At 36.7% G+C, this 17,083-nt stretch overlaps 1 protein-coding gene across 1 annotated transcript in view; it reads left to right on the forward strand.

Annotated features, from left to right (window-relative positions):
• Positions 1–17,083, forward strand: part of DDX60 (DExD/H-box helicase 60) — a 43,220-nt gene that overhangs the window by 19,175 nt on the left and 6,962 nt on the right. The window contains exons 16-31 of the mRNA XM_075031629.1: positions 117–266; positions 1,319–1,438; positions 2,504–2,599; positions 3,277–3,392; positions 3,910–4,055; positions 4,250–4,359; positions 4,467–4,571; positions 4,658–4,821; positions 6,476–6,634; positions 7,908–8,052; positions 10,152–10,304; positions 10,617–10,721; positions 12,025–12,225; positions 13,274–13,378; positions 14,758–14,896; positions 15,544–15,665. Of these exons, the coding sequence (XP_074887730.1) occupies positions 117–266; positions 1,319–1,438; positions 2,504–2,599; positions 3,277–3,392; positions 3,910–4,055; positions 4,250–4,359; positions 4,467–4,571; positions 4,658–4,821; positions 6,476–6,634; positions 7,908–8,052; positions 10,152–10,304; positions 10,617–10,721; positions 12,025–12,225; positions 13,274–13,378; positions 14,758–14,896; positions 15,544–15,665 (2,136 nt within the window). The remainder of the gene's footprint in view (positions 1–116; positions 267–1,318; positions 1,439–2,503; positions 2,600–3,276; positions 3,393–3,909; positions 4,056–4,249; positions 4,360–4,466; positions 4,572–4,657; positions 4,822–6,475; positions 6,635–7,907; positions 8,053–10,151; positions 10,305–10,616; positions 10,722–12,024; positions 12,226–13,273; positions 13,379–14,757; positions 14,897–15,543; positions 15,666–17,083) is intronic.

A 17,083-nucleotide genomic window follows, 5' to 3' on the forward strand; every position in this document is an offset into this window, starting at 1 on the left:
ATCTGTACATAAAGTCTGCATGCAAAAATAAGAGATGTTTTCATAAAAGGAGCTGGTTTACTCAATAAGAACTTCATAACAAGACATTTTGATGTAAGTAACTGCTTTTCTCTTAGCGAGAACTTCTTGATGCTGTAGATAATAATGAGTCTGCAGTGATTGTTGCTCCCACTTCATCAGGAAAAACATATGCATCGTACTATTGCATGGAAAAAGTTCTGAAAACAAGCAATGAAGGAGTAGTTGTGTATGTTGCTCCTACAAAGGTAAGGCTGCATCCTACTACATATCCTGTATGTATGACTGTGATATTTCTCTGTATGATTCTGAAACTGTTTGGGGTAACTTGTTACAAAAATTTAGTTGAGATATATTTTCTGGATTAGAAATGGAATCTTTACATCCTGTTTTGGCTTTACATTTCTTAGAAACAGCATGTTTACAAAAATAATCTTCAGAATATATAAGCTCATATAGAGTTTTTTGTCTATTAATATCTGTATAGCTAATTTAAGGTCAGAAACACCAATATATACGAAAGTGCTATAAGTAGCATGCTAGGTAAATGGTGAGAGCACCAAAAGCCTACCAACATGGTGAAAGTAATATTAGAACAGAATCATGACCAAGCAAGTCAAGTTGGCTTTTCCTAATTGAGTTCGCCTTTAGATGCTTCAAGAGGAAATTTATGGAACTCCAGGCAGTTGGATATTTTTTAATGAGTTCTATCCTAATAGTTAAAAACTGACTTAAGTGCTGAGGCACAATGTTTTGATTTCTTCCAAAACTTATTTTAATGTTCAGTGAAATGATTTTTGGATAGTGAATTACATGTGCTGTTATTCAATAACAATCTCTACAGATTATTTTCTATAAGTAAAATAAATTTTTTTTATGGTCATACTCAGGTTGGGCATCAAAATAATCTTTTCATTTGAATATCACTCTGGGTGCAGAAATGTATTCTATACCTGCAGCCCCAGGGCTTTGAGATCATTAAAGTGCTTGTAGGTGCAGTAGAAGGTGATCTAATTTTAACTGCTTTGAAAATAACCAAAATACAGACTTAATAATGTGTAACTCACTTTACACAACACTAAATTTCCTTGAAAGCATTTGAGTATAATTGAAAATCAAGTACCATATCTTTTTAAAGTTAACATTATTGACAGTCTAGACTTAATAGTACATTACATAGTACATTATAGTCTAGTACATTAATATTAGTGTTAAAATTGAATGCTTTTATATGCCTAGGAATATCATATGCCTTTAGACATACACTGTCTAGTTTTGTTAATGACCTGCTTTATTTAAGGCCCTTGTAAACCAAGTGGTGGGAACCATATACAGTCGATTCACCAAGAAACTTCCAGATGGATTGGTAGTGTGTGGAGTCTTCACGCAAGATTATCGCAATGATGTCATGAATTCTCAGGTATATTTTTATGGGTGTTTTAACACATAATAATAATGACTTTTGTATTCCATCTGGCTTCTGAAAATGTTAATTCTAATTATAAGAACTGTGCCATTAATAAATACAATGTTGAGGAAAAATCTAAGCATACCTGTACTGGTTACCAGAAGCTTTCAGTCTATGGCATACAACCTTACCTATTCATCCTTAAGGGACATGCAGTTGATTACTTGCTCCGGTTAAAGAAAAAACATCAAAATGCTTTGGTTGCCAGCATACAGCAGATGCCTTACAGAATTCCAGATGGAATACATCAGTAGCTCTTCTCTTGTCCACTGATGTACTCGCTTCATCATAGAAGGCTGCTAGGTTGGTCTGTCTTGTAGTGGGGAGCCCAGAACTGGACACAGGACTCGCAAGTGTGGCCTCATCAGTACTGAGTAGGGGGGAGGGATCACCAGATCCCTCATCCAGATCATTAATGAAGATATTAAACAGGATCAGACCCACTGTTGACCCCTGAGGTACACTGCTAGTTACTGGCCTCCAGTTAGACTTTGTACCACTAATCATCAACTTCTGGGCCCAGCCTTCCAACCAGTTTTCAATCCACCTCACTGTCTGCTCATCTGGCCTATACTTCAACAACTTGTCTGTGAGGATCTTGTGGGAGATGTTGTCACAAGCTTTACTGAAGTCAATATCCACTGCTCTCCCCTCATCTACCAAACCAGTCATTTCATCATAGAAGTTGGTAGAGGTTGGTCAAGCATGACTTCCCCTCAGTGAATTCATGCTGAATACCCCTGATGACTTTCGTGTTCGTCGTGTGCTTGGAAATGATTTCCAAGATTAGTTGCACCATCACCTTCCCAGGGAATGAGGTGAGGCTGACTAGCCTGCAGTTTCCTGGGTCCTCTTTCTTGCCCTTCTTGAAGATAGCAGTGACAAATCATTCATTCTTTCTTACTTACCTTGAAATCAGTACATATATATTTTTAAATGCTTTTTAAATATGGAATCTACTTATAGTTGATTAGTCAGTTTACTTGAAAATAATGGTTTACAAACCTTTCTTCTTAGATATTAGTGACCGTGCCTCAATGTTTAGAAATCTTGATGCTGTCTCCTCGTTGTCAGAAATGGACCAAACGGATACAATATGTTATATTTGATGAGGTAGGCATCTTTTAGTAGTAACCAATTTAACAAATACACAAAAAATCTTGAGAAAAAAATGCTGGTGACTCAGTTTTTCATTACATACATTATTGCTGGTAAAACCCCCAACTTTCAGAACTATTATTTTAGACTTACTTGGTTTTTTCTGTTCACTGAGAGTGTTTATGTACTCCAGTGAAAGAACTTAAAACTGTTAGTCCTCAAAAGGACATACAGTTCAGTCAAAGCTACCAGGAACTTCCTTTATTTCAGTCAACTGAAAAACTAAAAGCCACCACTGTAGCATTCCAGACTGGGATCATACACATTTTACATCATATGGTATTTGTCAGTCTTTCCAGGGAAAAAATCAATGATTAATCTTGTTAAATTTAAAATTCCTACTGTATTCTTTTTTTGTATATAGAATTAACTTCTATTGATGCCATTGAGTATCTAGGGTACAAACAGTAATATTGGAATTTAGACTAATTTGCTCTCCAGTGAAGTCTGGAGAGGGTTTTACTGGACATTTGATTTGGATCTCATTGTCATTTGCTACAACATAAGAATTGTTCAGTACTGATCTTGCCAAACTTTTGGTTTTTGCAAAACACAAACCAAGTCCTGTTATGGGTGCACTTAGATAAAGAACATTTCTTCTTTTCTTTTACTCCTTTTCCCCCAAAACATAGGTCCATTGTCTTGGTGGTGAAATTGGAGCAGAGGTTTGGGAGCATCTTCTGGTAACAATTCGATGTCCATTTTTGGCACTTTCTGCTACTGTCAGTAACCCGGGACACCTAACTGAGTATGTGTGGAATTTTCTTGCTCACAAGAGCATATTTAAATTGAAAATGAGTTGTTCTAGATAGAGGTCAATTACTATTGGGAGGCAACTGGAGTTACATTGTTATATGTATTATGCTACACTTATTTCCCCATCTGACACAAAATGATACTGTAACTCTTAACTCTGTAATGAGAACAGGCACTACTATTCCTTCAGACCCTATAATTAAGATGTGCAGAGGAATTTAGGAGGCTTTTACATCTCTTTGAATTGCCAAAGCCTGATAAGCATACTTGTCCATCATCAATCAGAGAAGACACCTGCACTGTATTTATATATATAATGGTGCTATTTCACATTTTTTATTTGCACCCTGGGATAAGCTGGAGAAAATTGCACTGAAGATGGTGAGAGGGGGACTGGAAATTCTGTAGGAGAAATTGAGCAGATTGTACTACTTAATCTATTATAGCTGTAGCAATTTTCTTAAAATATTTTTTACAACTCCTATTTTTATTTTATTCTTGCACTGTAGGTGGTTACAATCTGTGAAAAGGTATTGGCAACGTGCTGAGAACAAAATAGAAGGAAGCTCTACAAACTCTGAAAAGAACTTTACAAGAAATTGTAGAGTGAAATCTAAAGTACAAGAACAAAAGAAATCATATCGTGTTAGACTGGGTGTGTATCAGAATATTTTTGTAACTAAGAAATAAAATTTAGTGTTATTTCTTCAATAACTTTAATCATGGTGTGTGAACTTAAGTGTATTTCATTTTGGTTTTTCTTTTAAATAAAAACAAATCTTGCAGGATTAAGTACTTGCTTTTTAAAATAACCAAGTGCATCATGACAGCATTTTTGTCTCTTCACAGTTTTGTATGAAGAACGATACAATGATTTGGAAAAGTATGTGTGTTCTCTAAAGGGCAGTGATTTTGTCATTGAACATTGTCATCCATGTGCTGCATTAACAGTCAATCATGTAAGCATAATACTGGCATCAACATTGTTTAGCAACTGTTACATTTAGGCAACATGGATTCCATCAAAATGATTCCTTTATTTTGCTTCTGTTTAAACTCCTTGCAGATTGAGAACTATGGTATTCCTTCAGATCTTTCTCTGTCTCCACGAGAGAGCATCCAACTTTATGACACAATGGTAAAAGTCTGGCAACAGTGGCCAAGGGCACAGGTGTGTATACACAGCTGTGGGCAAAATATATAAAAATAAATAGATAACAAAGAACTGCAATGTTTTATATTAATGTTGTTTTCCAGGAGCTAGATCCTGAGGAGTTTGTCTCTTTCAAGAATAAAGTAGTAATCAAAAAGGCAGATGTGAGAAAATATGAACAGGAGCTGAAGAAAGAACTAAGCAAGTGGATTGTGCTTGGCCAAAGACAGAAGGTAACAGTTGTTACAGGGCTCACTCTTAAGACTGTGTACAGCTTTAATATAATAATAATTATATGTAGTAATATAATTATGGGATTTTCTTCTCCTATAATTATTATTTATTAGGTTTAACTGCTGCTGTACTTGAAAGATAAGCACTAATATTTGTGTCATTTCCATAAGCATTTTCAAGTTTTCACAATCTTCTCTGGGAATCAGACTTCTGATACTGTTGTGAGATTTCAATTCCTGATTCCTTTAGGTACCCCCTACAATTAGTGATAATATTGTACCATTGCTCTGCTTTTTTAGTCTACCTGTTTTTTGCAGCTCATTTGAAACCTTCTGTGTAACCACAGGCAGTATGTATGTTTCCATGTAAAAGATGGAAATTAAAGCAATGAGCAGAAAATTAAGTCCTTGATTGGAGGCCACCTATTCCTATATCATAAAAAGGAATATGAGAAGGTGGTGAATCAACAATGAGGAAGAAACAAAGAATATCTGGGGAAAAAACAAATTTCTTGAAATATGACACTCAAATGTGAAAATATATCATAATCAGCATGTTAGTGATACTATATTATTTGCACAGTGATGGTAGCCATGAATGCTACAACAATTTGCATTTTGAGCTCTTACCAAAGTCAGTTGATAACTTGCAGACCTTTCAGTCTGTAAAATATGTTGCAAAGTAGTCATCCTGTATTGGTCTTATGTTAGTGTGGGATTAATGGAGACTCCTGAGAGAGCAGGTGTCAGAGCTGTAGCAGCCAAATTGCTATTGCAGCCATTGGTGGTAAGGAAAAAACAGTACTTAGAGTTTGCTTTTCTTTTTTTAGAGCCATCAAGGGAAAGAACAGGCTGGCACCACTTTAGTACTCCCTATGGCTGAATAAACTCAATGGTAGAGAGAAATTAGATCATTCAGTCTGAGCTTCAAAGGGAAGAAAAAGAGTAAATGGCAAATGACTGTTACTGAGCTCTGCCACCGTGAAGATGTGAAAAGCTTAAGTTAAGGAGAGGTTACCTCCTAGCCTTAAAATCTGTATTTGGTCTTTCAGGATAAAAGGATAAAGTCCTTCAATTCTTGCTCCCATTCTTGGTGACTGCCAGACTTTAATGACATATGAATATTCTAATGGACTAAGATGCAACCTCACCCCATGTGTTGCCAACACCTTGTATGGTGTTAGTTAACAGGATTTGCCTACTGCAACAAGAATAAAAAAAATACTTTTTGAGAGTGAAGCTGGACAAGTCTTCATCCCAGTTAAACTCTAAACAGTTCAATACTGAAAAAGCTATGAGGAGGAACAGCTATGTAGAAGACCAAGAAAGACAGGCACTCAGTCTCAACTGGGTAGTTGAGAACAATTAAAATTACTTAAGCTACAGTTTGCTTTATCTGTATGTCCAAGTGTCCAGCTTAGGGGAAGGTAGAGTTGAGCATACTTTCTACAGATAATTTATTGGTAGAACCATTTTAAATTTTACCGCTCGGTTTTGGAATAATAGCAGTTTGAAAGTGAATATGGGCTATGATTTGGAGATGGAATAGGAATATGCTTCTAATGGTTAGATTCTAACTATTGTCAGATGATAAGGCTCACTGAATATTATTGTAACAGCATTACATATAAATAAAAACTCTATTAGAGTTCACCTAACTGATGTATATTTTATATTATTTACTTTAAGATTTAATGTGGATTCAGTGGAACGTGCAGCCAAGAACGTATTCCTCAATTTGCTGAAAAAACAAAAAAGTGAACAGTACCCTATTACCGAGAGGGAAAAAGAACGTTTAAGTGATGAACTAAGAAAAGTGAAAAAAATGTTAATAAAATTCAACCCTCAGTAAGTACTATAACTATATGTTATTAAAAAGCTTACATTTTATGATAGAGTGTAATTTTGTGATAACTTCTTTCTGGGGAATGTACCTTTCAGCAGCACATTCATCCTGCTTGCAGTAATGGTAGTCTCTGCTCCTCTTTGTGCTCTAGCAACTCACACAGTAGGAGCGACTGTATGGCAGGTATCAATCAGCAGTACCTAGTGTATAGTCAGGTAGCAGGAAGTTACCAATGTTGCTGACATTGTGTAAGGTGCTGGAACTACAACATAAGAATCAAAGAGAGAGACCTGAGTATATGAGGTTGGTCAATTTGCAGTAATCCACTACTGAGATATCAAGATATCAGAATTGCTCTTTCTCCAGACAGTAACTTTTGTCATGCAACTCTTAAAAACAGTGTAGCATCTGACCCTAGTGCTGGGTCAGCTACGGTGGGAGCATATTTTCATAGTTTAGCCACACCATGGCTGGTTACAGTGGTGGATCTCTGAAGTTCGGGTTCACCTTACTGGTGAGATGTTCTTTGAATATTTGTCAGCCTTTTGCTTGATTGTACTGTATTTTTTTCCTCCTTAACCTTGAATTTTTGTGATTTTGTGATCATAGAGTATGGATTTTTACAAAGGCATTTGCCAGTGAAATATGGTGGTAGGTATCAGGATTGTCAGGAACATAAAGCATCATGGTTTGTCCTAATCATGGCAATTTACAGTGCATTCTTTGGACATAATATCATGAAAGAATGAACTTAGCTGACTTTAATAGTAGTAAGTGAGAACTTGAAAATCCAGTAGGAATTTAGGCATGTATTTAGACATTAAAGTAGCTTGAATATCTGTCTCTAAATAGTTTTCTCTCCCCTCTCTTCTTCAAATCCTGTCCTAAATCCTTATGGTCCATGTCATTATTAGCAGTAAATCCATCACATTTCTCTTTCATGTTTAATTCTTCTACTGTACAATCTCGTTAGCTTACTAATTTGCTAAGTGAGGTACGTACAGTTGCTGTTTTCATCTTCCTTCATTTTTTGTATATCACCATAATTCCTCCTCTCTACTTCACCCAGAATTACTTGCTGTTTTGCATACAAGCCATGATAAAATGAAGCTGTTAGCATTATCAGTAAATTTACACTAACAGGTCTACCTACATGTTTGAGCCTACAGTTTAAAAGGGAATGAGTCTTCATCTTTCAGTAGGCAGAGAATATTTTAAAATTGAGAAATTCTGTTAATTACAGAAATAATATTTTTAATTGTATATTGTATACAGGGATACCAGAAAGTTGAGCTCCAGTAAAATGGAAAACATGGTGCTTCTTTTGACTACAAAACAACAGTTAGAAAAACGACTTAAAAGGCTAACTGCTATCCCTTCTGTGTGTACTTATGCTGATCCTAAAGCAGTGGATGAAGATGTGAGTAACTCACTGATAATTGTTATAAACGCTCGTGACAAATTGGAGGAGCCAATTTGTATTAAATAAAAGATCGAATTTATTAGCAAGCGATAAGAGAGCAAAACAGCGCTGGGCGGCCGGGGAGACAGTGCTCCACCAACAAGCTCGCACCGAAACTGGGGAAGAGTCTCTTTATTTATACAGTCTTTTAGTCCCTGATACGTGATGGCTGGCTGGTATCTTCGGTATCTTGTGCCATCAGTTGTTAGGTGGTCGTAATCTGCCTTCTGATGGTTGTTGGGATGAAGGCTGAAGTCTTCCTCAGCTGTTCTTTAGGTGACTCAATTTCCTTTCATTCTAATCATCAGTATGTAATTGTCTACTCAACTGGATACTTCTGGTCTTAGATAAGTGAAGAAGTCCCCACCTTTACAGGTCCCCACCTTTACAAGCTTTAGATAAGTGAAGAATGTCCCTACCCCCACATGCGATTTCATGAACAAAGTTAACCCGTTCATTACAATAATTATAACATGATTTTGTTTTGTCTAAATGCATGTCTAAAATGCATGAATTTGTGCATAAATACATAAAATGCTTATAATGTGTGATGCAGTTGTACTTTATAACAGTACGCATTGACTTCATAAACCATTCTGAATATTTCCATTTAAATTTGACTCCAGGTATCAATCTTAGATAACTTTATTTTTAAGATATATGGACAACTTTCATTCTGATGAATAAAAAGATGTTGACTTGTCCTTGTGATAGGAGTCCTGGGATGTATACTACAATTAATTTGTTTCCCTGAACTATCAGGAATGCACTTCTGTTACTTGTTGATTCACATCTCAGACTCCTATTTTTCTGACTGAGTCATCAGCATAGGCTACATGGCACCTTTGTGTACTTATCAGAACATATTTAAGCCTTCATATCTTATAAAAATATTAAATAATAAATTATTTTAGGGTCTAAAAGTTCTAGTCCCCATTAAGCAAAATTTTCCATGGTCTTCAATGTGTCTATGTCCCCTGAGGAAAGAAAAGGTGAGAAAAGCACTGAAAATCTGCAGATGTCCATCAGAAATATTAATGTATATATTTGTATACAAATAACTCAGGAATAATTTATGAAGGAGATTTACATGATGTGATTTCCAGCAGTAGTGGGTGACTGGGCCTTGATTCAGGAGATCCTTTCTGGTTTAAACTTCCTGAAACATGACTGTGGTTCATATAGCTGTCTTTCATGGCTAGGTTTTTTTTTTTAAAATTTAAAAAAACCAAGTAATTGTGATATAAAGCTCTTAATTCAGAGAAAAAGTGCTCAAAATTTTGATGAAGTGTCTTGGTAATGCTTTCTGCTTATTGTGATATGTCTTGAAAGAGAGGAAAACTCTGTGTGTTGGGACCAAACTTGAAAATTCTCATGATTCCTTATCCTGGAAACTTGGGATCCCGATGGCATTTTTGGACTGCTGTCAGCCAGCATGGAGGGAACACTGCTTCCCACAGATGCACATGGGTAAAGGAAGTGAAGAAGTAGCTTGTACTTTGGAATAGATGGCACTTAGCTGTAGAGTGAAGTTCAGAAAATACTGAAAAAGCTTAATTCAGTGCTATTTCTGAGTTTGGGAAAGGGAAGCTCCTGTGAGATGAGATGGGGGTACCAAGCAGGGACAACAAACAGGAGCAAAAGACAGGAGTATCAGCTTTAGGTAGCTACTTAGGAATTTGTTCTGTGATAGTGGTATGCAGTACATGGCCATGAGGCCATGCTTCGAGTAGGAAAGTCATGAACATGCAAGCTTGCCATGTCTGGTTGCATCTAGCTGCATGGCATGACAATTGGGACTGTTGTAACGGCATTTATTGCAAACGTGAAAAAATCTGATAGTATATAGAAGTGTACTGAAGAGCCTGGATTTGTCCTTATAATGAAGATACTGATGGTACACATCCAATTATATATATACTTTGGGCTTCAGGTTCACTGAAGATCATAAACAGCTATATTTCTCTGTAGTGCTTGGAACTTTTATCAGAGAACACTTTTTTTTCATTAACAACACCTGGTTGTGGTTAATAGTTAACATTTCTTTTTATTTGTAGACTTTGAGGAAGATTTTTCATTGTCTTAGGTTTGAGAGAAGAGGCTACCTGCAGCAAATGATGGCACTGAGGGGCATTGGGTATCATCATGGATCTATGGCCATGAAGGAAAGACAAGTAGTGGAGATGCTTTTCAGGCTGGGATATATCAAGGTTAGTAAATTGGGATCGGTTCTTTTTTTTTTTAAATTTTAGTTTCTCCATATATTTAATTAAAAAAATATAGTGTACCTTTCACCAGTGGTAAAATCTATTGCATTGACTTTGTCATGCTCATTTAAAAAATGTTGCCATGAACATTTCCAAACAAATAAAATAAACTAAGTGAACCGATAGCTGTAGAACTTTATCTCTAACTAAGATATTCTATCCTTCAGATTAGCATATCACAGAGTTATTTAGGTGTCTTTTTTAAATTGGATATTACCATTTCTAATAGATATACTCATGTTTGATATTTTATAGGTAGTCACAGCTACTTCAACACTTGCTCTAGGAATCAACATGCCGTGCAAATCTGTTGTCTTTGCTGAAGATTCTGTGTTTTTAGATGCCCTAAATTACAGACAGGTATGAAATAGAACACCTACTTTTTATTACAAGAACAGCACACATGTAGCTGTCATCACACACAAATTCAGAAAAAATGTCTTTTGTTTTACATATACTTCTGGGTATGTTCTGAGTTTTAGCTGTTCATTTTGGTGACAATAATAGTTTTAGCTAAGGTGATTTTACTAATGTTTCAGAACTGCCAACCCACAAATAATGTATGTAGTCAAAAGACCTATTTCAGCAATGAAAGCATTACAATTGCTTAGTGAATTAAAGGCATAGATTTGGCTTTCAGTTATGGGAGCTGGAAAGAAAAAGGCTGTTTTGTTCTAGCCAGGGTTTTACAAATGTGTGAAAAATATGCTATAAGAGCATACAGTGGGTATGTAACGAGGACAAGAAAGATTGCTGACTGGATTAATAGGGACATTTGAGTTCCTTCCATCTTGGCAGTGGCACTCCACAGAATGCAACACAGTAGTGTGTAGAAGAGGTTGCAAATGCAATAAAGCAGAATGTCCTCCATCATGGCACAACTTACTGGGTGGGCTGAGAGACTCTAACCTCTTAATTAGCCCCTGTTTCCTGCTCTTGTGCTGCTTTTCAAACCTGTATTTTCATGAAGTACTGCCAGTTTGCCCCTGGTTCAGGAGGCCATGTAAGCCAGATACAGCTGATGGCATCACCTGGCAGGTAGCAATCAGAGTCAGAGTGTGAGTGGATCTGTGCAGTAGCCAGACCTACGTGCATCTCCCTTCTGCTGCACATAAATGATATGACTCCAGCTTTGTCATGTTATCTGGTACAAGGGGCAAGTCGTCACAATGGACCTGACCAAGAACAGGTGATCCAAGCAAGGGAATATACCCTTAGGAAGCTTCTCTCTACTCCTTATTCATATTCTCTGCTCTTTCTTCATACTAAGACTACCTCTGCCCCAAATGTACCCACAAATAATTCAGAGCTAAATGTAAATTGACAACAAAGTTGGTGTATAGGTAAAAATTAAGTTAAAACTTACCTTGAATAAATAAAATGTTAAAAAGACATGTGAGAGAGTGTAAGTATCCTGGCCAGTGTTTAGGTATTGTATGAAATTTGGAAGTTCATATTTAAAAATTAAATAAACCCACCACATTTTTAAACCAGCTGTATGTGAGGTACAACATATTTTGCACACATTATTTTGATAATTTTGCATAAGTGCTTTATTAAGACTGTATAGATGGTACCAGTATATACAACTTAGGTATATTTTATTTAAAAATTAATAATGTTGTTATTTTAATGATGTAATTATTAAATATTTTATTCTTAGATGTCAGGACGTGCTGGAAGACGGGGACAAGATATGATTGGAAATGTGTTCTTCTATGATATCCCACTGCCCAAAGTTGAAAGACTTATCAAATCCAATGTACCTCAGTTGAAAGGCCAGTTTCCTCTGACTGTTTCCTTAATATTGAGGCTCATGCTGTTGGCTGCAAAGGGTGATGACAAAGCAGATGCCAGAGCAAAGGTTTAGTATTTTTTTCTTAATAGCAATTAAATTATAATGTCTCCTTAACAGGAGCAGAAAGTTAAGCACTTCATAAGTAAGCAATCTGCCTCCAAATGAAGTTGCATACTCTGCTATACTGCTTCTAGTACCCATGCCATCTTCTCCACAGTATTTTACTGTCAATTTTCATGCATATATTCTTTGCAATAAATATTATCATCAGAAAGAGTGCTAGTCAGGAAGGTATTTTTACTGACTCTTGTTCTATGCAATATTTGCATTAACTTGGAGAATGAGAAAGTCTTCCAATACTTAAAATTTCAGCTTTATTTAAGGAAAAGATGTGAACATACATTTCCATAGGGAAGAGGGGAACTATGAAATGCTATTTCAGTTGAAACAATGAGAAAATTCTATATATTACTCACTTGTTTAAATCCGCATGCTAACTCTCTGGAATCAAAGAATTCTTATTCTTGCCATTTAATGCAGTGATTTAAGTAAAAAACCCATGACTATGATTACATATTGGTCAGAGATCTCCTCTCATAATTATTAAGGAACTCTTACTTCCAGATGATCTGTTTTTTACATCTACTTCAGCATAGAGACATTATTTTCAAGGACTCACTGAATGAATTCAGACATAAGTCTTCTTAAGATAAAGTAAATTGGTAAACTTCTGTGTTAGATATTAAAATGGTATTAAAGTGTAAGGAGTAATTTCAAAAATTCCTGGTATTAGTTTAATTATATTTAAATCCTTGTCTTTTAGATCTCTATATGAATTTTACGTAATTAACTTCACAAACCTCAGCATAAATTTAGAAAATGAGCACACATCTGACAGACAGAGGATAGATTTTTTCACAAGCATTTCCAGGAGTTAGGCATTCAATTTACATAAAAATACAACATAACCCCCACCCAGCATTTTAACCCTGAAAACCAATTGATGAAACAAAGCATAAAAGCTGGGTATTAAATTTCTTTGCTTGTTACACTATCAGCATTCCCTTGGATTTCTAATTTCTTCTTCTTCCCCCCCTCCCATTTGTTTGACCAGGCACTGTCAGTGCTGAAGCACTCACTGATGTCATTCAGAAAAGAAAGAAATACTGAAATATTAAAAATTTATTTTATGTTTTCCTTGCAATTTCTTATCAAAGAGGTAGGTTTTAATTCATTCTTATAAAGGGTAGTTCTTAAATCTACAGATTCTCATTTGTTTGTGTTCGTGTGCTTTCATTTAAAGAATATATAAAATATTCCATAACAATGGGCTATTTCTTTCTGTTAGAAATTTAAGGAAACAGATAAAAATAGAGTGCTTTAAATTTGAGGTTAATTCTGATCTACTTATGTTATGGAATAAATTCAATAGCAAAAATCTTATGGTATGGTCTATATGATTACAATTTGATTATGAAAGTAAGAGTTGTGCATTTATATTGTATATGAAGATACATGCATGTGAAATGATAGGGGTTTAAAACATACTAACGATGACATGATTTCCAAAATGCTGGGAGAAATTATATCTCTAACAAAAATTTAGGGAGTAGGTCTTAGAGAAGACTGAAAATTAGTGGTGCATCACTCCATAGTAATAGTTTCAATTTGGTGGATACCATTTTGGAAATTTTTTATGCATGACTCCATTTTGACTTACAGCTCAGGACTACAGGCAGTAAGAGGCACCAATAATATGATTACATTAACAAATCATCTATGCCCAGGTTTCCCAGTCCTGCTCCCAGTAGAAGCCCAAACCAACATTTCTGCCTCCTCTGCTGAGTGTCCCTTGTGTGTGAGACCAAGAATCCGATACTCCTATTGAAGAGTCTGATCAGTGTACAAGAAAGATTAGTAATGTTTCCAAAAAGTTACAGTTAGCATAAGAACTGGACAAAACCTGGCCCACATACCTAGCATCCTGTCTCCAATAACTATCCCAGGGAACTGTATAAAGAAAAAAAAGGGCAACCATAAAATGATGATTCTCTGGGTACTCCCTACTTTCTCACAGGGCGTGATGCAGAGTGATCTCTGACAGGAGAGGTGTCCTAGAATTTATGGCCTTTAATGGAGTTTTATTCTGTGAGCTTATCCTGTTGTTTTTTTGAAACCATATAAGCTTCTAGCACCCAAATATCTTGCAGCAACTTATTTGACAGATCACTGCTTGCTGTGCTTTTATCCCATCAAACATATGGGTTCATAGGTTTTTTTAATGAAAGTTGCATCAAATCTTACTTTGGTGACTGTCTGCACTTTTCATTTGCAACATGATCTAAATCCAGGCTAAAACTGTGAAATCAAGAACTATGCTTTGCACAGGGTGATGAAGATCTCCCATGGAAATACTCAAATAGTTGGTGACTTGTTTTTCAGTAAGGACAAATTTTTGCCTTTCAGTGGAAATTGAATGATCTCAATAGGTACCTATGCATTAGGTTGAAGGACTGTTCTGAATGCCACCATTTTATATTTTTGTTATACCCAAGTTCATCTTTTACAACTAACTTTTTTTGCTTTTAAATTAAATAGGGCTACTTGGATCAAGAAGGTAACCCTATAGGCTTTGCTGGACTTGTGACACACTTGTACTATTACGAACCTTCAAATTTTGTTTTCGTAAGCTTTCTTGTGAAAGGTTTATTCCACAAATTGTGCCAGCCAATTAAAGGTAAATAATATTCCATGCATCTTAATTGCAGTGTATGGCAAGCTCTGTAACCCCAATGGTTCTGAAACTTTCTAGGTGCCTTCTTGCTCCTGCCAGCTTTTGCTTACCTAGCCGTCATCCTCATATCCTTGGCCTCTGCCTCTACACAGTCTGCATATGCTTCTATTTCTGTCTGAGAAAGCCAAGGCACACATATTGCAATGTTGGTATCATGAACCTGAATTTACTGTTTGTGAAACACTGAAGAGGTAAAGAAGAATGCTCTACATAGATAAAATAATAATTCTGACTCCAGAGCAAGATTTGAATGACATGTAGCAAATCTACTCTGAATATTAACAAATTTTAAAAAGTTAAATACTACTAATGTCTCATGAGTCAAATCCATTCTGTGCACTGAGATATGCTGTAGTATGTGAACATATAAGAATACAGTATTCATTTGTACATGTTATTAGTTGCTTAATTATCTACTGGAGGTTTTTGTATGTAATGAGTTGATCTTTATCCAACGTAGTTTTGCATAACCTCTGTCATGATAATGGCAGCTGGGAAGGAAATTCCTGAGTAGGAGTTGTTTGTTTTAATAATTTTTATTTTTTTTTACATGATCATGTTTAACCCTAGTACTTTCTGTTTTGACATAGGCTCAACTGTTTTTTCAGACGATGTCCTGGAAAAGCTAGTGCTTATTCTAGCAAACCTATTTGGGAGAAAATATCTTCCAGCCTGCTCAACGAAATACAAATGCACATTTTGCCAGTCAAAGGTAGAGAAATCATTGGTCTTTAACTTACATTGTGTACCACTTCAATGAACTTGTTTCCTTTTCTCAGTTAGACTAGTGTCATTATGGATGTACAGTAGCCTGGTGGGCCAGCAGGTGGCTGCCCACCCAGCTGCTCTCTTGCTCCTCCATCTCAATAGGATGGGGAGGAAATAGGATGGAAAAGCTCGTGGGTCGAGACAAAAACAGGGAGATTGCTTACTAGTTATGATCATGGGCAAAACAGCCTCCACTTGTGGAAAATTGAATTAATTTGGTGCCAATTAAAATAGATTTTGGTAGTGAGAAACAAAAAGTAAAAATTTCAACACCACTTTCCCCTTCCTCTTGCCTTCCCCATGCTCAACTTTATTCTTTGATTCCTGACTCCTTTAGCTCCCCCCCCCCCCCCCAGCCCCAAGTGGTGAAGGGCTGAAGGAAAATGTGAAATGAGCTGTTGTGGGCAGTTCTTAACAGCCCTTTCTGCTGCTCCTTCCCCCTTACATGTCACCCCTGCTCCAGTGTGAGTCCTCTCTGTGGACTGCAGTGCTTCAGAATAAACATGCTCCAGTATGGCCTCTCCATGGGCTGTAGTTCTTTCAGGAAACATCCAGCTGCTCTGGTGTGGGGCCCTTCACAGGCTGCAGTGTGGATATCTGCTCTGGCATGGTCCTCTCCACTGAGATGGCTGCAGGGGAATCTCTGCTTCACCACCTGGAGCATCTCCTCCCCCTCTTTCTCTGATCTCGGTGTTAGCACTGCTGCTTCTCACTCTGCCTGTATGACATTTTTGCCCTTTCTTAAATAAGTTTTCCCAGAGGTGCTGCACCTGTGCCTGATGGGCTCAGCTCTGTCATGTGGTGGGGCCATTGGAGCTGGCTGTGTCTGTCACAGGGCAGCCCTTGGCCTCTTCTCACAGCAGCCAGCCCTGGACTGCACCCAGCCCATCCCTCCCCACAACACCCTGCCACCCACACGCAATACAAGTAGCTAGAATAATGAAAAGTACTTACTGGATTAAAATAAAGAAGCCTTGATTTAACTACAGAAGTAGCAGTTGAGTGTCAGGTTAAGTGAAAAGTACCAGATTATTCAAGTATGTTTTAGTGATGGCAGATGATTATACAGTTACTGTTATGATATTGCGAAATGTAGAAGTAAAAATGACACAGCATTTCTTTATACAATAGTACTCAAGTATCTCTTTCCCAAATGGCAATTTACTTCTCCTCACTCTGCTAGAATTTTGTTCCCTTCTAAGGAGCTGTAGCTTTTTGTGGCACATACCAATGACCCAGAAAGACACCAGCATGCTCTGTGGCACATGACACTGTAGGCCTAGGGCTTTTTCCAAAAATGGGACAATATTAGCAGGATGAGCATTAACATTAGTAATGCGCAAAGTTAACCCACCATGGATA

Source organism: Buteo buteo, chromosome 1 (genome assembly GCF_964188355.1).
Source record: "Buteo buteo chromosome 1, bButBut1.hap1.1, whole genome shotgun sequence".
NCBI lineage: Eukaryota > Metazoa > Chordata > Aves > Accipitriformes > Accipitridae > Buteo > Buteo buteo.